Consider the following 22,524-nt stretch of genomic DNA (forward strand, 5'->3'; position numbering starts at 1 on the left):
TTGTACGCCTGAAACTAATATGCTATAGGTAAATTATGCCTCAATAAAAAATACTAAAACAAAATAACCTCCAAGAAAACAGGTTTGTCATCTAAACGTGCACTCGTGGTCTATAGCATCATGCCCCATAGCACCCACCTGCTGGGGCACAAGAGGAAAGCATTTACACGTGGTGCCGAGGACTCTCCTTACTTATTACCATTCTGATCTCAATCTGACGTTCATTCATTTATTGAAAACATCCTGCAGGCACCATGAAGGACACAAGAGACTGAGTAGGAGACATGAAGGCTGAGGTCCCTTGTCCTAGGAGTTTATTGGTGTCAAACACTAAGCAAACACGTGAATGAAAATATACTTGAGAAATGCAGTAAGTTCTATGAAGAAAAGAGACAGTTAATCCCCGGAAAGAATAAAATGGGCAAGCAAGTAAAGCCTCTGAAGAGGAAGTGATAATTGAGCTCATATGTGAAGAATACGATGGAGTTCATGCAGGAAAATTAAAAAAAAAAAAAAAAAAAGGGACGCATTTTCCAGTGGCAGGAATACCAAGTGTAAAGAGGTTAAAAAAAAAAAAAGGGACAGGGGCGCCTGGGTGGCGCAGTCGGTTAAGCATCCGACTTCAGCCAGGTCACGATCTCGCGGTCCGTGAGTTCGAGCCCCGCGTCGGGCTCTGGGCTGACGGCTCAGAGCCTGGAGCCTGTTTCCGATTCTGTGTCTCCCTCTCTCTCTGCCCCTCCCCCGTTCATGCTCTGTCTCTCTCTGTCCCAAAAATAAATAAACGTTGAAAAAAAAAATTAAAAAAAAAAAAAAAGGGACAGAGGGGTGGAGAGAAAGTCATCTATAAAGTACACCTGAAATTAAGTTACTGGTGGTATTTCACAAAACAAAACAAAGCAAAACAAAACAGGGGTGGGGGTTGGAAAACAGTATAGTTGGGTCATTTTTTTTTTTTTTTTTAATTTTTTTTTTCAACGTTTATTCATTTCTGGGACAGAGAGAGACAGAGCATGAACAGGGGAGGGGCAGAGAGAGAGGGAGACACAGAATCGGAAACAGGCTCCAGGCTCTGAGCCATCAGCCCAGAGCCCGACGCGGGGCTCGAACTCAGGGACCGCGAGATCGTGACCTGGCTGAAGTCGGACGCTTAACCGACTGCGCCACCCAGGCGCCCCCAGGGTCATTAAGAGCCTTAAAACAAGCCCACTTTAGGCAGGAAAGCTTGTTTTCTTTCTAACCTCTCAGGAAAAAAAAAATGTTCCATTTCTCTGTGTTAGATGATGCAATACATCACGTTCTGAATGTCATTCCCAGGATTTTAGAAAAACGGCTTACATATCTTCTTTGCTGCCAAATATTAAATTGTACAAAGACCAAATAACAAATCAAAACTATGATACTAGAGGTCTCCCAGCGCCCCGTCCCCAAAGGTTCTAACATCTCTCAATGAGACTTTATCTACTAAATGGTCCACCCGCACCAATGTGTTTAAACTCTCGGAACTGTAAGTGATGATTTGTGATTTCTCCCACGAGAGGAAGCAGCCTTTCCTCAGTAGGCTCCCAAGGAAACAATTTGCCTTCAAAATGCGTAAGTGTTTTCAGCTTGCAATATTGATTGGTATCATAAAACTCACTGTCTAAGACAGAATCCAGGAACATTTTTCTTTCCTTACAGTGATGTAGCAAATATCTGTTTCTGTTCATTTCATTGCTATAAGGAAATAAAAATATGAAGAAATCAAGGTCTCTTACCAAAGATTTGTGGTGAAATTAAGGTCAGAAATAATTTTAGAAAATACTAAATGAATTTACCTTAAAAAGTAACTTGTATGGTGACAGATGGTAACTAGACTTAGTGTAGTGATCATTTCATAATGCATATAAATTTTTTTTTACATTTATTTATTTTTGAAAGACAGAGACAGAGCACAAGTGGGGAAGGGACAGAGAGAGAATGAGACACAGAATCCGAAGCAGGCTCCAGGATCTGAGCTGTCGGCAGAGCCCAATGTGGGGCTTGAACCCACCAACTGTGAGATCATGACCTTAGCTGAAGTTGCATGTTTAACTGACTGAGCCACCCAGGCACCCTTCCTAATACATATAAATGTCGACTCACTCTGCTGTACAGCTGCAAGTAGTGTAATATTGTATGTTAACTATACTTCAGGCTTTTCAAAAAAAGCAATCCTGCGGTTTGGGAGAACAAATGCCAGTTAGAAACAATTTTATTTTATTTTATTATTATTTTTTTCAATGTTTATTTATTTTTGGGACAGAGAGAGACAGAGCATGAACGGGGGAGGGGCAGAGAGAGAGGGAGACACAGAATCAGAAACAGGCTCCAGGCTCTGAGCCATCAGCCCAGAGCCCGACGCGGGGCTCGAACTCACGGACCGCAAGATCGTGACCTGGCTGAAGTCGGATGCTTAACCAACTGCGCCACCCAGGCGCCCCTATTATTATTTTTTTAAACGTTTATTTATTTTTGAGACAGAGAGAGACAGAGCATGAACAGGGGAGGGTCAGAGAGAGGGAGACACAGAATCTGAAACAGGCTCCAGGCTCTGAGCGGTCAGCACAGAGCCCGACGCGGGGCTCGAACTCACAGACCGTGAGATCATGACCTGAGCGGAAGTCGGACGCTTAACCGACCAAGCCACCCAGGCGCCCCTAGAAACAATTTGAAACTCTCAGTTGAATTGTCCAGTTCAGAATTGTTCCGCCTCTTTCCACTGGGCTCTTAAGACTCTGTGATGTTGGAGGTTGCCCTGGTGGCTGAGTGGTTAAGTGCCCGACTTCGGCTCAGGTCATGATCTCATAGTTTGTGGGTTTGAGCCCTGTGTCAGCCTCTGTGCTGTCTCCCTCTCTCTCTGCCCCTACCTTGTTCACGCTCTCTTTCTCTCTCTCAAAAATAAATAAAAGTTAAAAAAAAAAAAAAAAAAGACTGTGATGTTGGAATCACTGGTAGCATATCTGAAATAGTGGCCGGAACAGGCAGAATGGAGCCCTGGAAGTGACGGAGTGTGGATGACAATGCCGTCAGGACACGTGGACTTCCTGGTTCCACGCTACTCCTCTCCCTGTAACTTACACGTTTGAGTTGGAATTCTGTCACTTACGATAGAAAGGGTCTGGATTAAAACAAGCAATGTGCAATTTCTTCACACAGTTGGCCCAATGAATGGCTTCTTATCAGGCTTTCTGCCTTTGAGTTTCAGGTTTGTAACTTCAATTAGGGGTCCTGATGTAGAGCGAAGAAAGAGGGGAACAGAGCATCAAAGGAGTAAAGCAGTAGGGGGTCGGATAACAAAGTAGTTTATGGTCCCACGATGGCTGGCATCACGTAGGAGCTCCGAAAGTGTCCAAATAGGCAGTAAGTTTGAACACAAAACTCCTCTTTCAATCCCGAGTACATGACAGAGAGATTAGCTACGCCACTCTTGCCCCCTCCCACAGACCAAAGTCCCACTTCAGAATTTGGTGTTTAATCTTTGGGATCATTAGAACTCATTCCAGCCAGAGGTGGAGATCTTTTTTCTGCATTAAACATATTAAATTCAGGTATGATGCAGCAAGCCGTAATTTATGATCTCATTATACAGTTAGAATCGTCTTTGTTGAATTTTAATGTATCCTTTAAAAAATCCTTTTTTAAAATAGCAAACATTTACTACCTTTTTACCAAGTACATGCAGGCACCACTTTTAAGGGCTTCATTAAAAAAAAGCAAAATTTACCTACAGTGAAATACACAGATCTTAAGTGTATAGTGTGATAACTTTTGATACGTATTTACACCTGTAGAATTACCACTTTGATCAACATATAGAATATTTCCATGACCCCAGAAAGGTGCCTCATGACTGTTTCCAGAAATCTGCCCCTCAAAACTACTATTGTGATTTCTATCATCATAGATTAGTTTTACTTGTTGTTGAATTAAATATAAATAGAATCCTAAGTAGACACTCTTTTATTTCAGCACACCTTTTTATATACGTGCATAATATTTTATTTTTATTTATTTTTAACATTTATTCACTTTTGAGAGACAGAGAGAGAGCAGGAGTGGGGGGGTTGGGCAGAGAGAGAGAGGGAGACAGAATCCAAAGCAGTCTCCAGGCTCTGAGCTGTCACCACAGAGCCCAACATGGGGCTTGAACTCATGAACTATGAGACCATGACCTGAACTGACATTGGATGCTTAACCGACTGAGCCACCCAGGCGCCCCTATTTTATTTTATTTTATTTTAATTTAATTTTATTTTGTTTTAAATGTTTATTTATTATCTTTGAGAGAGAAAGAGAGAGAAAGAGTGCGAAGAAGCAGGGGAGGGGCAGAGAGAGAGGGAGACAGAGGATCTGAAGTGGGCTCCACGCTAACAGCAGAGAGCCCAATGTGGGACGTGAACCCACAAACCACGAGATCATGACCCGAACCGAAGTTGGACGCTCAACCGATTGAGCCACCCAGGCACCCTATTAGTTTAATTTGTTTTAAGTTTATTTATTTTGGGGGGAGGGCAGAGAGAGGAAGAGAGAATCCCAAGCACAGAACCCAATGTGGGGCTGTGTACATATTTAAAAAAAATTTTTAAGTTTATTTATTTATTTTGAGAGAGAGAGAGTGTGAGCAGGGTAGAGGCAGAAAGAGAGAGGGGAGAGAAAGAATCCCAAGCAGGCTCCTTGATGTCAGTTCACCTTGATGGTGGCTCAAATTCACCAACCATGAGATCATGACCTGAGCTGAAGTCAAGAGTGGGGCATGCTCAACAGATTGAGCCACCCAGGTGCCCCTCTGTACATATATTTAAAAAAATTTCAATTTAACTAATTAATTAATTTTTAATTTACATCTAAATTAGTTAGCATATAGTGCAACAATGATTTCGGAAGTAGATTCCTTAGTGCCCCTTACCCGTTTAGCCCATCCCCCCCTCCCACAACCCCTCCAGCAACCCTCTGTTCTCCATATTTATGAGTCTCTTATGTTTTGTCCCCCTCCCTGGTTTTATATTATTTTTGTTTCCCTTCCCTTATGTTCATCTGTTTTGTCTCTTAAAGTCCTCATATGAGTGAAGTCATATGATTTGTGTCTTTCTCTGACTAATTTCACTTAGCATAATACCCTCCAGTTCCGTCCACGTAGTTGCAAATGGCAGATTTCATTCTTTTTGATTGCCAAGTAATACTCCGTTGTATATATATCCCACATCTTCTTTATCCATTCATCCATCGATGGACATTGGGCTCTTTCCATACTTGGCTATTGTTGATAGTGCTGCTATAAACATGGGGGTGCATATGTCCCTTCGAAACAGCTCCCCTGTGTCCTGTGGATAAATGCCTAGCAGTGCAATTGCTGGGTCATAGGGTAGTCCTATTTTTAGTTTTTGGAGGACCCTCCATACTGTTTTCCAGAGTGGCTGCACCAGCTTGCATTCCCACCCTCTGTGCATATTTTAAAAATTCATCAATGTTGTTTGTTTTCCATTAGTAATTTTTATTGTTGAATATTTCATTGCATGAAGATACATAATTTGTTTATTCATTCTCCTGTTGATAAAATTTGGGTTGTTTCCTGTTTTTGGCTATCTTGAATAAAGTTGATATAAACATTCTGTATACATCTTTTTAAAATTTTTATGTTTTTAAAGACTGTTTTTCATTTTATTTATTTTTAGAGAGAAAGAGAGAGAGCACAAGCAGGAGAGAGAGCAGAGGGAGAGAGAGAGAATCTCAAGCAGGCTCCACGCTCAGTGCAGAGCCTGATGTGGGGCTCGATGCCACGAGGCTGGGATCACGACCTGAGCTGAGATCAAGAGTCCACTCTTCACCAACTGAGCCACCCAGGCACCCCACGTACAAATCTTTGTGCAAACACATGTTTTCATTTTTCTTGGGTAAATTCCTAGGAGTGGTATCACTGAGTCTTAGGACAGGTATATGTTTAACTTCGCAAAAAAACCCCAACAACAACAACAACAACAACAACAAAAATCCAATAATTCTTTGAAGTAATTGTACAACTTGTACCGCCAACAAAGAGTGAGACTTTAGGCTCTAGATAAGGGCTCAGCAAACTTCAGTTTGCCACCTGTTTGTATATAATCCATGAGCTAAGAAAAGTTTAAATGGCTGAGGAAAAAAAAATCGGAAGAAGAATAATACTTCACAACACTTTACAATTCTATGAAATTCAAATTTAAGTATTTATAAATAAAGTTTTATTGGCACACAACAACACTCATGTGTTTCTGTGTGGTCTGTGGCTCCTTTCTTGGTACAACGCAGCACTGTGTAGCTGCCACAGAGATCCTATGGCTTGCAAAACATATTTACCATCTGCCCCTTAGAGAGAGTTTGCTGACCCCTATTCTGCATGCTGATCAACATCTGGTATTGCTGAATTTTAAGCCATTCTTGGGGGTGTGGACTGCTATCTCCATGATTTTGATTTGCATTTCCTTGATGACCAATGATGTTGGCAGCTTACTGATTCTTCATGCATCATTTTTCGTGAAATGTCTGCTTCAGATCTTTTGCCTGTTTTAATTGGGCATCTTTTTATGTCAGTCTGTAGGATTCCCTTTTATGTGCTGGAAACAAGGGCTTTGCACCTGTGAGATCATGACCTGAGCTGAAACCAAGAGTTAGATGCTTAACCAACTGAGCCACCCAGGCACCCCGAGGCTGTTTCTTTTTAATAGTGGCCCGGGTGTCTTATTTTAAATTGTTAGGATACTTTTATCCCGTAATCATACAATTCAGATATAACAGCCTCACATATTTGGTTATAATGTTCTGTTTTGAGAATTTAAAGCACACACAGAGACAATAAGTCGTAGCTCTGCTTTCCCTCCCCACCCCCCCCCCCCCACCAGCTATAACGATAATCCTGGCCTCCCCCTGCCCCACCCCAACTATAACCATAATCCTGGAGTCCTCGCCTTCTCTCTCACTCATGTCCAATTCATCAGCAACTGTTAATCTGCTTTCAAAATCTGTCTAGAAACTGACCACTTCTCATCACTCCATTGCTACCACTCCGTTCCAGGCTTCCACTGGCTATTTGATTTATTACAATAGCCGGAGTAAAATCCAAGACCTTTTTAGTGTCTTGTATGTTCCTACGTGGTTGGCCACCGGCTGGGCTTCTTCCTTGACCATGCTAGGCTCATGCAAACCTCAGGGCCTTTGTACTCGCCTCTCCATATCCTGAGATGCTCTTCTCCATAAAGTTACCTGGTCCTATCTTTTATCTCCTTCAGGGCTTGGTGCAAATATCCATCTTCTCAATGAAAGCTTCCTGAACAAGCATTTAAAATTGCAACCCAGTGCTCATTCAGCAATCCCTGTGCTCATCAGATGTCATTTAGGTGGCGGCAATGATGAGGCACAGCAGAGGTGCCTAGTGGGAAAGAGAAGTGGTTATAGAAAGGCTGGGAAGAGCTAAAATCCTAGTGTCACTTATTTTTGCAATTCTGTTTAGTTGCTGGCACTGGGGGTGGCCTTAGAAAATCCTGATTCTGGGCTGTTCCTTTATTTAGATAAAACTTGGGCTTTGTCCCCTGTAAGGTGCAGATATTCCTGGGGAAGGGAACACGTAAGACCTTGCCCTTAAGCCATGGTATGAATTAAGGCACGACAGGAACAGGGGGCAGGAAAGTGCCTTCAGCGTACTCTGTGTCTTGAATTTTCACAGTGATCCTTCTAGAAAGTACTCTCATCTTCATGTTATACTGAAGGAAAGGAAGCTCAGAGGTGCTGAGTAACCTCCCAGGGCCTACACAGCAGGGGCTCTCTGTTAGTTCACACAGCCGCTTTCTTTATGGATATGTGCATGCAGAAGACAGAAAATATAGACAATGGTTCTGCCATATGTAAAGATCCAACTCCGACCCACAGCACCCAGCCCAGGAGGCCAACCCACTCTCTGCACTAACCAGCCCAGGAAGTGAAACCCTTATCTCAAGCAACTTGTTCCAGAAGGCAGACAATAACCCTGTAACAATTGGTCCCAAGTGGCCAGGACTTGATTAATAACTGACAGCTTCCTTAATTTTTGTCCCCAGCCTCCAACTTAGGACCACCTGGAGAATGGCAAATAGGTACTCCTAACCAATCAGATGGGATGCCCTTTTTCTAGTTAGCCCACCTGCAGCCTCCCCTCACCAGCAGCCTCTGCTGGGAATTCCACCTGAGGCCTTTCCTTTTTTCCACTGAAAAGCTTTCTGGCTCCTCTGCCTCTGTCTCTGAGCCTGCCAGGTGCAGCGACGGTGGCTGACTCTCCCGCTGTCACAGGCTCTGAACGAACAGCCTCTGCTTGTGCTCATTTGGGTGGTCACCATGAAGTTCCACAGTGGGTTCACAGAAGCAGCTGAGTTCTGGGTACACAGTGCTTGTGGATGCTTTGGGGTGATAAAATTGTTGTTGGTTAGCGTGAAGGACTGCAGTATAGCAGCGTCTCACAAGAAGCGGTGTTCAGTCTGGGTTCCACGGTGTCCATGGCTGGGAACTTCAGAGAGGATGCTCCCAGCAACCTGGGATGGGGGTCCTTCCCTCCCCGCTTCTGTCACCCCTGCCTGGGGGGTGGGTTGCAGGGGGAGATGCAGGAAACAGACTATTCAGTGAAGACACAGGGAATGGAGTCTCTAAAAGGCGGCTAGTTAATACCAGCCGTGGAAAAGTCTGTTGACCCTGTAGCTGTGCTCCTTCGGAGCCCTGACCAGGTGCGGCTGAGTCCTCCCCTCCTTTTGGAGGGGAAACTGAGTAACAGAGCCCACGCTGGCTGGGGAGGGCCAAGGGGTAAATGTGGACCAGGGAGGGAGACCAGGCATTTCCAATTGGACTGGAAACTCTACGGAAAAAAATTACAAATGATCTCGTACCATCCTTTGGCCTCCAACTGAATTACAATTCTCTAGTAATAAAATGTTATCCTTGGTAATGGACTTAATCTTCATTTAATAATGCGACAGGAATGACTAAAATGCCCCACTTAAGAGCAAGGTGCTGTACGGAGAAAATGAAAGCAAATACTGATATCAAGAAAGGGGAAGAGAGGCAAAAATGGAGGAGTGGAGCCCAAAGACCCTAGCGCGGGCCACTTGGTGGGTTCTGGGGGCCGGGGAGGGAGCTAGTGAGCGGATCGGGCAGCTGGAGCTGTCCCTCTGCACCTGTGTATTAACAGGAGCAGGTGCATATTCATGTGGGGGAACATGTCCTCACAGCTCATTGGTCACTGGTTGTCCCTAGCCCTGTCCTCACTGCTCCCACCCTCTGTCCTGAGAGCCTGGGCCCTTAGTACTTCCTGGGCCCCTACCGAGGGGCTATGCCAAGAGTTTTGGCAGAACTCCAAGCTGTCTTCCCCTGTGGTGTCTAACTGGTTCTCCTCAAAACACTGAATTTCTTTGCACAGCAAAAACCTACAATAGTAAAAAAAAAAAAAAAAGTAACTCCCAATACACTGCGTGACCCAGGCTGTGACCCACCGTGTGACCTACAGTGATCCATGGTGTTCAAGTTCTTTTGAAGAATGGCTTGCTGCCTTTTTTTTTTTTTTTCCATTTTGGTTTGAATAACAGGATTTTGAAACCCATCATCTATATTCCTAAGTGAACATTCAGCTATGCTTGATTTAAATCAGGGACAATTTACACATAGGATAACCTATAGGAATTTATGTCAAGGGAGAGCTGAGGCAGAAATAAAAGGCCTTCCTTGGGATGGGGCAGTATCGGGGGAAGCACGCCTCCCTGTGTCCACTTTGGTGACTCACTGACACCAGATCCCTCCTCTCCCTCCATCCACAGGGCCACACAGCTCCTGCGTCTGCACCCGTGCGAGACCATTGACCCTGTCCCCCTGCACCCTGTTATGAGCTCATTATTGTGTCCAAGCCCAAATGGGAGTGGTTTCTTCTAAGAAAATACCATTAGACCAGAAGAGGAAAGTGGATCTGACTATTAAAGAAACATTCTCCATTAGGCACAGCAAAGTATATCAGACCAACTTCCTCTCTGCCTGCTTTTTATTTCTATGCAGCATATATAAATAGTTGATGTTCAGCATGCTGTTCCATTAAAAAATAATTCTACAATGAAGTACCAGTTAAAATAATTTCAGAGATAAAGAATTATGTAATTGTCCATTACTGGCCGAGGAAGGAAAGAAATGTATTAAATGGCTGTCTTCCTCTCATGGCGTCTGATTGGTTTTCTTTAGCACATTGGGTTTCTTAGTACAACGAAAACCTGTAATAACCAAAAAGAGAGGGTTACTCCCTCATGTCCCAAGAATGTCACATATGTCAATTACAATGTATCTGAACTGGACTTTGAACTTTGCAGTGGACCCAGAGTTTTAATGCACCTCTGGAAAACGTGTGATTTTTTTTACTTTTTGTTTGTTCTAAGTGGAACCTTAATATACTCCATTCCAACAAACCCCTCAAAATAGAAAGCAAATCCCTTAACTTTATAAACGGAAATATTCAACAAGGGTGTTTTCGTTTTTCAGTGAGAAAGCTCTTTGGAGGTCAGACTTGGGTGACCTCTGCCCAGAAGCTCCTTTGTACGGCCTCGTCCCTCTGTCCTCAGTGCATCATGGGTACTGGGTTATGCTGTGTCATTCGGGTGCTTTATATCCTTGTCTCCTGCACAAAGCCATGAGTTTCTGAGGATGACCTCGTATGCCAGCCCTTGGCAGACCTGGCAGGTCGCAGGTACCATTGACTGTGATCGAAATAATCAAGGAGTGGCCCATCATATAGCACTGACCTCCTTCTGAGCACACAAGTGACTCAAACAAATAAGGTCAAAGAGCTGATTGACTTGGAACCTACACTCCTCTGGGATATGCTGGCTTTGGCCTTGTTCTAGGTTTCCTTCTCAGGGAGCTGTGGCCTTATGGTTTGTCTACGTGGTCTCTAAGGCCGACCAACCCTTGGGGGCTCAGGTAGGGTGAGGCCCAAGCACTCCCAGGGATTAGCACCCACCTTCTTATTCTGTCCTGCTTCATGCTGTGGGCCCTAATCCACGTTCCGAGTCTTGTTCTGCTCATTCAGAATGGTGACTTTTGTGTCTACATAGATCTCGGTAGCTGGCCTACCTCTGATTGTCTTTCCCCTGAGAAAGAAATACAATCTGGGTCTCAATGCATGTGTGCCTCATGATTCTGACTCGACCTGATGCCTCTTACTGAGAAGCTACTTGTGGGGAAAGAAGAATCAGAAATTTAGGTCTTGGCCTCCCAGCTGGAGCATGCATGGAGATGCCAAATTAGACTCTCTAGATGTTTCTAGAAGCTCCTGCAAAACACAACTGCTTCTCTGCAATGAAGTTAAAGGTTTCACATTATGGCTTGGCATTTATTTTTATAGTTATTTTCTTTCAAACTATAAAACAACAGTTAATTAGAATTATACCATCAAAACCTCCTTACCCACTACTGTGCAGGGGGCGGGGGGTAGAATTGCCAATGCCTGGATCCTGGGTAAGCTATTCCCCTCACCTGCGCACGTTTTAAAACCACTTTCATCAAAACTTAAAAACTGTTGTCCTTGGGGCATCTGGGTGGCTCAGTCAGTTAAGCTCTTAACTTTGGCTCAGGTCACGATCTCCTGGTTCATGAGTTCGAGCCCCGTATCGGGCTCTGTGCTGACAGCTCAGAGCCTAGAGCCTGTTTCGGATTCTGTGTCTCCCTCTCTCTCTCTGGCCCTCCCCCGCTCGTGCACTGTCTCTCTCTCTCTCTCAAAAATAAATAAGCATTAAAAACGTTAAAAAAGAAGGGTGTCCTTATGACAGTAGTAAATAAACAGTGTCCACTGCTTAAATGTGGACTGTTTTTGAGGGTCGAATAACAGCCCTGAACTTCACAATGAATATGTTTCTTCATAAAAAAAAAAAAAAAAAAGATAAACTTTTGTTTTCTTCATGCCTCTTTACAGTCAGTCTCCCACGATGGTGTAATTCAAGATGCAGCTTCTAGTATTGATTTATGAAGCACTTTGATGGTTGGGGGTAAAAGGAGCCATCTCCCTCTCACTTCACACTGCATTTATACTGCCGTTCAAACTTTCTTCATGTTCTCAAACCATCCGTCCTATTTGGTAAGCACCCCAGGTCTCCGCTACCTCCTGAGCACCTCTGGGTTCTTTCTGTGGCTCTACGATGAATAGGGAAACCGGGCTGCCAGGTGTAAACTCCCAGCGGGTTTCAGGATGCTTCTGCTGGTGGTCTGCTTTCAGGATCTGTAACAGCATTATACACATTTATGTGCAAACGCCAAAATTCCTCCAAGCAATTAAGTTCCTGCCTTCCTTGTGCTCCCCTGCTAAGAATGCATCCTAAGGAAGGGGGAAGCCTATCACACTGTTAGATTTCTGTGTGACCCCTACTACTGGTGTTGTTCACCCATGCTGTTGCCATTGAGCACATAGCACGCGCACACTTACATTGCTATTTCTTTTGTAGGCTCATGCCCTTTTTCTTTGACCACACTGTGAGTATCTTCTGGGCTGAGACCGTATCCTCTGCCCCTTGGAATCTCCGTAATATTACCCAGAGGAGCAACTGCCACACAGTAGGCTCTCAAAGAAATGTGTGTGGTAAGTGAGCAGAAGTGATTCAATGGATAAAGCACCCTTTTCCCTCGTGGCTCAGGGTATCGATACAATTGCTCCTTGTTTTCCTCTCACGCCAAATGTCCTCTGGCTGAGTTCGTCCTGGACGACTTTTAGGGCGTATCTGACTTCCTGGGAGAGAAAACTCACTTCTCTGCTGCAGAAAAATACACCGAGTGAGCCCTAATACAAGGTATAGGGATGCGGGCCTCCCCTAGGTCTGTCTCTTCTGTTAGGATCAGAGAGAAGGTGACCCAGTGGGCTGCTTTCACACGTCCTTATCCACCATCCAGCTGCAGCTGTGCTGGGCACACGGCTCACACTTACCCTGGGACAGCTTTGCATCTTCACTGCCCTCACAACAGCAAGTGAAGGCTTGATGGGAGACCCCCGCAACATCCTGTCTTCAGCGACACTGGGTACGACCCCTTTTGACAGCAGCAGCATAATGATGCTGTGACTGCTCTTGACTAGGACACAGAGATCGGGCAGCCCTACAGAGCAGATGCGAGGCCGCCTGGAGGTCTAGGGTGCGGCATGCTACTCCCCACACTGCGGAGGGGCTGGATTGCATTCTAAAAGCCTTCTTGGTTGCCAATAATTTACCCCCTAGTACTGCAGGAGGAAATGTATTCAAGTGGTGCTTTTTTATTCATAAGCCATAGCTTTTGGTAATGAGACACGATCTCTCCTGCTTTGGTCAACTTTTTGGGCTTTTTAAGAGGAGGGCCTGATGCTTGTGGTCCTGGGCTCTTCCTCTTGGGATCCTAATTCAGGGATAAGAATTTTTCTCCTTTTCTATTAAGGGAATTTTAAGAAAAGATCAAATTTTAGAGTAGTTTTAGATTCACAGCAAAATTGGAGAGTATAGAGACATATCCCCCTGCCCGCCTTCCCCGCAGCCTTCCCCTACCACTGACATCCCTAGATCAACAGGGTGGTTTGTTACAGCTGATGACCCAACACTGATGCATCTTTATCCGCTGAAGTCCATAGTTTATATTAGGGCCTATCCTTGGTGTTGTATATCCTTGGTGTTGTATCCATTGGACAAATGGATAATGACCTGTATCCATCATTACAGCATCATACAGAGTAGTTTAGCTGCTTTAAAATTCCTCTGTGCTCTATTCATCCCTAGTAAGGAAATTTTAAAACACTAGGCAGTTTTCACTGTCCCTAAATAGAATTAGAATCACTGCTTCAGCTGACAGTCTGATTCTCTTCTCTTTTTTTCAGTTTAAAGAGTTTGTTTTGGCTTGAAACCAACCAAAAAAATAACTGAGTCTTAATAAATGTAGATATGAAGTCAATTATTCTGGGTGCTGTGGGGTAAGGAACAATCATTCAGGGTTCTTTGTTTACTCCAATTGCTTTATTGATGCCGTGGGGTTTTGACAAGCTCCTGCTTATCTTTCAAAGTCATGAGCTGATTTGAGGCCCTCGTAGTTAGGTCTTACCTTTGAAAATGCTTATACTTGGAAACTTTTCATAGGCCGAATTAGCTAGAGAATTTGCTCCATCATTTGGTTTCAACTGAACTGAACAACCTGCTTGCCACTGAAGAATTTCACTCTAGATTGCAAATGTGTCTGACAATGTCAAGAGAACAGTTACCTGGGGTAGAGGCAGGGGGGGGCAGGGCCCACACACCTGAATGTGAGACAGCAGACTCATGGGAGTGCTAGGCGAGCCCGGGCTCTCTCAGGAACCCTTGTGAGCACAAACACCTGATCATTCCTTTCCCCACATCTTTCTCTTCACCTGCAGGAGGCAATCACCTGTACACATCCTGCAATTTCATTTGGATCCTTCCAAACCCTTTCCTTAAGGCCCAGGTTGAAAGTTGTGGTCACTGCTTTATTGTCCTCCCCAGAATGGGCTCTGTGACAGCTGCACTGTCTTGCCTGCAGCTGTCCTGCCTTCTTGTCTCCAGCCTCCTGTACCACCTTTGCATAAAGTGGAAAATGCTGGGGATTCCTTTTTGGTCCTAATTATCTTTGAACTCCCAGCTGAAACTCCTTGGCTTCTCCCAGATGTCTTTGTTATTCTTTATACCTTTCCTTCTGCAACACTCTTCTGATCTGGGGCCCTGTCCTGGGTCCTTCTTCTCCTACTCTGAATATTCTCCTGGGGTGGCATCCCCTCCCCCAGGGCCTGTTGCTTCCCAGACAATGCCCACCGGCTTCTCATGGGTGACTCACCTTCAACACATTCCAAGGGCAACTCATTGTTCTTTCACTCTGCCTCTCTCTTCCTCCTAAGTCCCCTATTGTAAGGGGTGCCATTGCCATATTGCCCGAAAGAGAAATCTAAGATTTCACCAAGACTCACCACCGCCCCCCCCCGCCCCTCCTTTCCACCACCTCCTCGGTCACCAGATTTGGTGGATTCTACTTTGCCTATATCTCGATCCCCTCTGGCCCTTCCTCTTTGTTGTTACTACACCGGCCTGCATTCACGTCTTCACCTCTCTTGACTGGACCATTGCAACCTTCTCCAGCTGGCTGTTTGCCAGTGTGGTGCAGTGAAGCCAGACTGCTGGGTTGGAATCCTGGGCTCCATTACAGAGAGGTTGTGTGAATCTGGAATGGGATTAGTGTTTTTAGACTGTGTGATCTCGTGTTACTATTTAGTTTACAATTTAGAGTATGGGTTTCACAGGGAGGAGTGGTTCCGCTGAATATAGAATTCAGAGATTGTGCCAATTTATGGAGTCTTCACCAGGTGCTAAGCTCTATGCCAAGTAAGTTTACATACTTTTTTTTTTTCAACTAATTTCAATTAATCCTGTCAGTAAGCATGTGGCATCAGGATTATTATTGATATGGAAACTGTAGCCCTCACCTACGGCCGCATAGCTGGTAAATGGGTACGTTGGGATTTCAAACAAAATTTCTGTCGGACTCCAATGCCATGTTCTCAAACATCACGCATCTTTTAGCGGATCATAAGTATATCCCCAAGTTTTGAGAGTATTCATAAAAAGACTTACACATTCCAGTGACACAATCACAGTAGTTGACATCTAGCTTGAGTCCAGTTTCAGAGCCAGTACTAATCATCTGTATAAACACGAATGGGTTTGCAAGTCGTTATGGACTGAGCGGTGTCCCCTCAAAAGTCATATGTTGAAGCTGTGTTTCTGAGCGTGACTATCCGGAGACAGGGTTTTTAGGAGTAAAGTTAAAGGCGGTCATAAGGGTGGCACCCTAATCCAATAGGGTTGGTGTCCTCATAAGAGGAAGGGAGACCAGTGCCCTCTCTTGCCATGACAGAGCATTCGAGAAGGCAGCCATCTGCAAGCCACGAAGGGAGACTTCCACAGACACCAAATTCTGCTGGATGTTGAACCTGGACTTTCCAGCCTCTGCAAACTGTGAGGAAATTAATTTCTGTGGTGTCAGCCACCTCGTCTGTGGTGTTATCACAGCCAGAGCTGACTACGACCCAAGTCAAAGAAAGCAGCTTTGACTGAGTGCTCTGACCTTCCGGTGTTTTGACAGGTCAAAGAACAGCTTGAATTCTGGGAATGAAATCTGGCTTCATGTAAACAATGCCGGTGTCAAGCCTGTAAAACTGTAGTTAATGAATTAAACAGTAGAATGATACAGAAGTTGTGACTAAAATACCATTAAGGGCATGACATCCCCTTCCAAGGCTGTAAGGAAGTGTGACGCTTCTGTGACTCTAGGAAAGTGAAGGTGTAGTCAGGTTGTCTGGGACTTCTACTGACTTTCAGAGCCACGCTCCTACGGGAAGCTGGGGCAAAAGGAAGGCAGCGAGTTGATGAGGATGTGTCGCAGACAGCCACGAACCTCAAGTCTACTGCACAACTCAATGGCTATCTTGGCCACTGTATGCATTACCATGAATTAAGGGGGGGGGGGGGAATAACCCAGGGACGCCTGGGTGGCTCAGTCGGTTAAGCATCCGACTTCAGCTCAGGTCATGATCTCACAGTCCGCGGGTTCAAGCCCCGTGTCGGGCTCTGCGCTGACAGCTCAGAGCCTGGAGCCTGCTTCAGATTCTGTGTCTCCCTCTCTCTCTGCCCCTCCCCTGCTCACACTCTGTCTCTGTCTCAAAAATAAATAAACATGAACAAAAATTATTACAAAAAAGAAAAAAAATCCCAGCCATTTATTTGAAAACAAACAAACAAACAAACAAACAAAAGAACAAGTGATCAAAACCCTACAGTGGAGACTATTCCACGTTTCTGTGACTATACCAAGCGCCTCCTCTTGGAGCAACTAAACACTTGGACTGGGGTCATTCTGGTTTGTACTAACAGCCGGGCGCAGAGGGAAATCAGCAAATGCCCCAAAGGGATCGCTTCCCTGGTGAAAGGTGTATTCCTGGCACAGAAGTACCAATTATACAAACACAGGACAGGAAATAGTTGAATACAGCAAAAAACATAAATCCTACCCACCACTGAGAATTGGAAAATTGAGTAACAATCTGGAAAAGGAATAGTATCAAATGAGTAGCTGGGTCGTACATGACGGCTCTGCCCCAACAGGTATGTGGTGGACAAGGTTCACATCAGAGTCAACAAAAGCTGTGGAAGAAAAGACAGTGGCATCTACTATATGATAACCCCATGAGCTCAGTGGTAGAAAAATTCGCTCGGACAATGGTGAATGTAGCTTTCCTTGCTCAAGGTGTTTGGATAAATATTCTGATCCTACCTTCAGTTTTGTCAACCGTGTTTTCATCGGTGTAGACCCAGGGCCACTGCCACTGGAGCCTAGAAACGTCTGTGTTGCTTGGGATAGAGATCAGAGATAAGAACTGGTGGCCTGTGGACTGCATCAGGCACATAGGTTGTGTTTTATTAATTTGAGCCAATGCTTAAAAATAAGTAGGCATCAGATGAAAATGGGCATTTTCATCTTGTTTCGGAAATTCAGAAGACCTGGCAACAGTGGGCCTGAGTTCTCACAAGGCAACAGTGGGATGAAGCTAGGACACAACTGTCCCTTGTAGTCAGAGCGTGGTCTGTCTCTGAAACCTCCTTCTGAATTGTGCCCCTCCCCCTACCTCTCATTCATAAGTTGAAGCCCTAACCCCCAAAGAGCCTATATTTGGAGACAGGGCATTTAAGGAGGTTCTTAAGGTTAAATGAGGTCATGGCATGGGTCTCTAATCTGATTTTTCCGTCTCCCCTGTGTACAGGTGTACAGAAGAAAGGCCATGTGAGGACACAGCAAGAAGGTGGCCATCTGTGCGCCAGGAAGAGAGGTCTAAAGGAAACAAAATCTGCTGGACCTCAGACTGGACTTCCAGCCTCCAGAACCGTGAGAAAATAACTGGCTGTTGTTTGGTACTTGTTATGGCAGTTCAAGCCTACTCATATACAGCTCATGCTCTGGAGAACAGAGTTCTCTGAGAACTCCTCCCCATCGTCCACCCTACACACCTGACATATGCCCACTTCTCCGAGACCATTCCCTCCCCTTTCCTGCTCCACTGCTCTAGCTCTGACTCCAGGATCCCTTCTGGATCTGTGGCCTGCTAACTGGAACCTCCATCTTATCTCCACACCGTCGCTGCACCCTCTTAAAATCCAGCCACCCCATGCCTGAAAGAATGCTCCATCTAAGGTTACAATGGAATTACATCCCTTTTGTTGTTAAGCCCTCATGGGTCACATTGGTTCCCAGACTCTAGTGCTCTTAGCACAATGTGGGGTGCTAAGTCCTGTGCAAGAAACAAAGCCCAGGTCATTGGCATGGACCCAGGGGGGCATCAGCATGCATCAAAGCACCCATGAAGTCCTGTGGACTGTAACAAAGTGCCAAACAAGAGATGCAAATAGAATTCAATATGGACACGAGTGAGTTAAACATTTATTCCCATGGAGGACTGTGGGCATGTCTCCTGGAGGAGATATCAACTTGGAAGATGGGACAGCCTTGGACCAGGGAGCATGGAGTAAGGAAGGGCCCTGAAGTGCATGTGTCCTTCCTGAGCCTGTGAGTTCTCTGATGCACATTCCGGAATAAGTAAATGGGGTCCGCAAGCAAGATAAATGGCTACTCAACACAATAGCAGCAAAACAAACATTTGAGGACATGAGTGGTCAGTAAATCATGCTTTTGATTCAAAGTTTTCCAGCTAAATCCATTCTAAATCCTAACAAAACCAAGAACCTTTCTCAGTTTAACTCAAATCTATACAAAATCTGATAAACCATGTCAACCTGATGCAACAGTATATGTTTTAATGTTGACATCTTTGGGTGACAGATACAATGTATTTTTCCCCCAAAGGGTGAGTCTTTGGGTTCAACACCATTTTCAATATGAGGTTGATATACAAGTTACATTAGGCTATGAGACAATATCTTTAAAGAGGATAGGAATTCAATATGTGTTACTAGAAGTTAGTTCTTTGGCGCACATCAACCCCTTCATTAGATAGATCTCCCAGTTTCTCTTCAAAGAATCATAAGCTTATTCATTTTTATATATATCAGACAAGCTCTGCTTCACCTGTGCTTTTATTTTTTAAAAAATTTGTTCAACTGCACAATTACATTAAAACATTACATTGCCACAACCCTAGACCTTATTTTATTCTTCTCTTATTTCTTGCGACCACAATCCTCTCCTTTTTATCTTAATCTGATGCATTTACAAATTTTGGCTTGCACAATTTCAAATCAATTTCCTTCCAGACAAATAAGTGGGTGGGAGCATGCTTTAAGCACTTGCATTTCTGAAAATCTATTTTACCCACATACACAAACAACAGTTTAATGAGATATGAAATTCTAAGATTACAATTCCATATTTTCGGAACTCTGGAAACGCTGCTCTGTCATAGTGTAGAAGTTAGCACTATTGATGAGAACTCTGCTTCTGATGTGGTCCTTTTCCCTGTTCAGGTAACCTGCTTGCTTGTTTAGTTTTTTCTTCTCTGTTTCTCTCTCACCAACCGCCCCCCCCCCCATTTCATTTTATTTTAGAATTCAGATATCTCACCAGGATACAACAGCTAGGGTTGTGTTGTTTTAACTAGTCATTCTTGCAGTAAGTGAGCTCTTTCAAATTGAAGACTTAATTGGTTCTCTAAATGTTAAAAAGGCCACCTTCATTTATAACCAGGTATCTTAAGTCATGGAATGGGTTCTTTTCCTATGCATAACAGAGCACAGAAGTAAACAGTTTTTTTTTTCTTTATTATCTCATAAAATTTGGGTCAAAAGCCCACATATTAATTACATTTTTTTGCCTTACAACTTATTTTTTTAAGCAGTTTATTTATTTAGGGGTGCCTGGATGGCTCAGTTGGTTAAGCATCTGACTTCAGCTCAGGTCATGATCTAGCAGTTCGTGAGTTCAAGCCCCACATGGGGCTCTGTGCTGACTGCTCAGAGCCTGGAGCCTGTTTCAGATTCTGTCTCCCTCTCTCTTTGCCCCTCCCTTGCTTGTACTCTGTCTCTCTCTCTCAAAAACTAAATAAACATACATTTTTAAAAAATTTTATTTATTTATTTTGAGAGAGAGAGGTAGAGAGAACACGAGCAGGGGAGGGGCAGAGGAGAGAGAGAGGGAGAGAGTGAGAGAAGGAGGGAGGGAGAGAGAATCCCAAGCAAGCTCTGCTCTAACGCGGGGTTGAACTCACAAAGGGTAAGATCATGACTTGAGCTGAAACCAAGATTCAAGGTTTAACCAACTGAGCCACCCAAGCGCCCCTTGCCTTAACATTTAAAAGGCGTCAAGCAGCATCAGGAATTCACGACTTTTTAAAAATTTTAAAGGATTCATTTATTTTTATTCTCCAGTAGAGTACATAGAAAATGCTTTCCGGGTGTTAACTTGGAGAAGCGCTGCTATGCTTGCCACAGCTAAAGCTTTGAGAAAATCCTAGCAAACCGTGTAGCAGTTTGTTCCTTTAAAACGCTGGTGACTTGGTGCCCGCTTTCTTGCAGGCAGTTAGCACCACGCACAGCTCTCGGGGAGCCTGCCACGCTATTCTGCTTCTGGTTCTGAAAGAGAAGCAAACGTTCCGAGAGCACTAGGGCTGCAATTACTCAATGAAACAGAAGTGCCACATCTTCAGCTGTTGAAGTTACTTCTACAAGCCACACCCACCGACAACTCTGCCCTAATTCTGCTATTGGAATAAAGCTTTGCGGTCACGCTAAAAGGCCTTCCAGTCTCCTGCCATTTGTGTTCCTAAAACAAAGTGCAGCGTGACTACACCGTTGCAGGAAATGAGATGCTCGCGTTAGCCATCCCTGTGGATCACAGGCCGGGGAAGCAAATCAATTGAGGGGGGAAAATTCCCAGAGAAGCTCATTAATTAGTAATAAATGGGCAAATGGCCCAAATCACAAGGTGTGGGAGGCAGCTAAGGCCGGCAGTGTGTTCTCGGCCAAATCACGGATGTAAATACTGTCGGTGTAAAAGTCGACCTGGCGACGATTTCAGCCCGACCACCCGCCCCGCACACGTCTGCGACCGTAGCCCACCGGGTGCGGGAGGACCCGGGCCCCGCGCCCGGCCGGGGCGGGGCGCGCGCCGACGACACCTACCCAGCAGCAGGAGCCGGTGCGTCTGCTGCAGGTCGCGCTTCTGCTCCCGGAGCATGCGGTCGATGTTCCTGCTGACCTTCCTCGCCTCCCGCTCCGCCTCGCGCTCTTCCGCGCGTAGCTGCTCCGGCCGCCGTCGCCGCTCCTTCTTCGGGGCGGCTTTGGGCCGCGTGCACGCCGGGCTCTCGCCGGCGCCCCGAGGGACCGGGGTCTGGGCCGCGCCTCCCCCTAGCCGGGTCGGGGCCGGCACCGGGCCGGGCCGCGCGTCCTCCGCAGGCTCTTCCGAGGCGGCGTGGGGGACGTCCTCCGGGTCCCCGAAGAGCAGCGGCCGCAGACTGTAGCACAGACCCATGTGGACGCGAGGGCGCGGGGCGCTCAGGGCTCAGGCCGGGGCCCCCGCGGTGGGGCGGGAGGGGGCTGCACCCGCACCCGGCGCGGCGCTACCGCCCGCACGCTGCGGGCTGGGGGTGCGGCGGGCCCGGGCCGAGGGCCACGGCCCCTCACTGTCCCGGAGGGCCATTTTGCATTTTCCGCCGGGTGCAGGGGGTGGCAGCCGCCCGGGCTGGAGATCACCTGATAACGCGGCGAGCCGGCCGCGCCGACGGGCCTCCACGAGCCCGGCCCCCGTTACCGTAAATACCGCCTTCCGGGCCGTCCCCCGTTACCGTAAAAGCCGCCACCGGGGCCGGCCCCCCGTTACCGTAAATACCGCCGCCAGGGCCGACCCTCGTTACCGTAAATACTGCAGCCGTGCTGGTTGCACCGTAAATCCTACCGCCTGGTCCACTCTGATTACGGTAAATATCGCCGCCTTGGCCCGGCCCCCGAGACGGCAGGCACCGCCTCGCGCTCGGGACTTCGATACCGTAAATACGGTTGCCCGAGTCCGGCGTGCAGCTGCGGACAGTGCCGCAGTGGCGGTGGTGGTGCCGTCACCACCCAGAGCTGCCATTGCAGCACTTAAAATCTGGGATAGTGGTAAAAGAGAACGGGAAGCCGGAGAAAGGGATGGAGATGCTAGCTTTCAGATCTTGAACTGCCGGATGTATTCCCTGCAGAGACTGCCGCACCTTGCCTCGCCTTTTTCTGCTCACTTACATTTTACACGCATGCAGACATGTCTACACACTTTTGGTCCTTACCGTAATTCTATTATGGCTTTGGTGTCGACAAAATCTCCAAATCAGGAGGTCCATGACATCATTTTTAACAACTACACTTAAGAAAACACTGAAAAGGAGAACATGTAATTGTCATATGCTATTTTTATTTGCTAAGACGAGTTATGAAATTGCACTCTGTATACTATTTGTTGATCCACAGTATAGGGCAGAGAGGAGCAGAGGCA

General features: G+C 45.8%; 1 protein-coding gene across 1 annotated transcript in view; it reads right to left on the reverse strand.

Annotated features, from left to right (window-relative positions):
- The window catches only part of GNAL (G protein subunit alpha L), a 156,106-nt gene extending 134,119 nt beyond the window's left edge, over positions 1-21,987 (reverse strand). The window contains exon 1 of the mRNA XM_045459230.1: positions 21,180-21,987. Within this exon, the coding sequence (XP_045315186.1) occupies positions 21,180-21,528 (349 nt within the window). The 5' untranslated portion in view covers positions 21,529-21,987. The remainder of the gene's footprint in view (positions 1-21,179) is intronic.
- Positions 21,988-22,524: the final 537 nt, after the last annotated feature.

The sequence above is a fragment of the Leopardus geoffroyi genome, chromosome D3 (assembly GCF_018350155.1).
Source record: "Leopardus geoffroyi isolate Oge1 chromosome D3, O.geoffroyi_Oge1_pat1.0, whole genome shotgun sequence".
Classification (NCBI taxonomy): Eukaryota; Metazoa; Chordata; class Mammalia; order Carnivora; family Felidae; genus Leopardus; species Leopardus geoffroyi.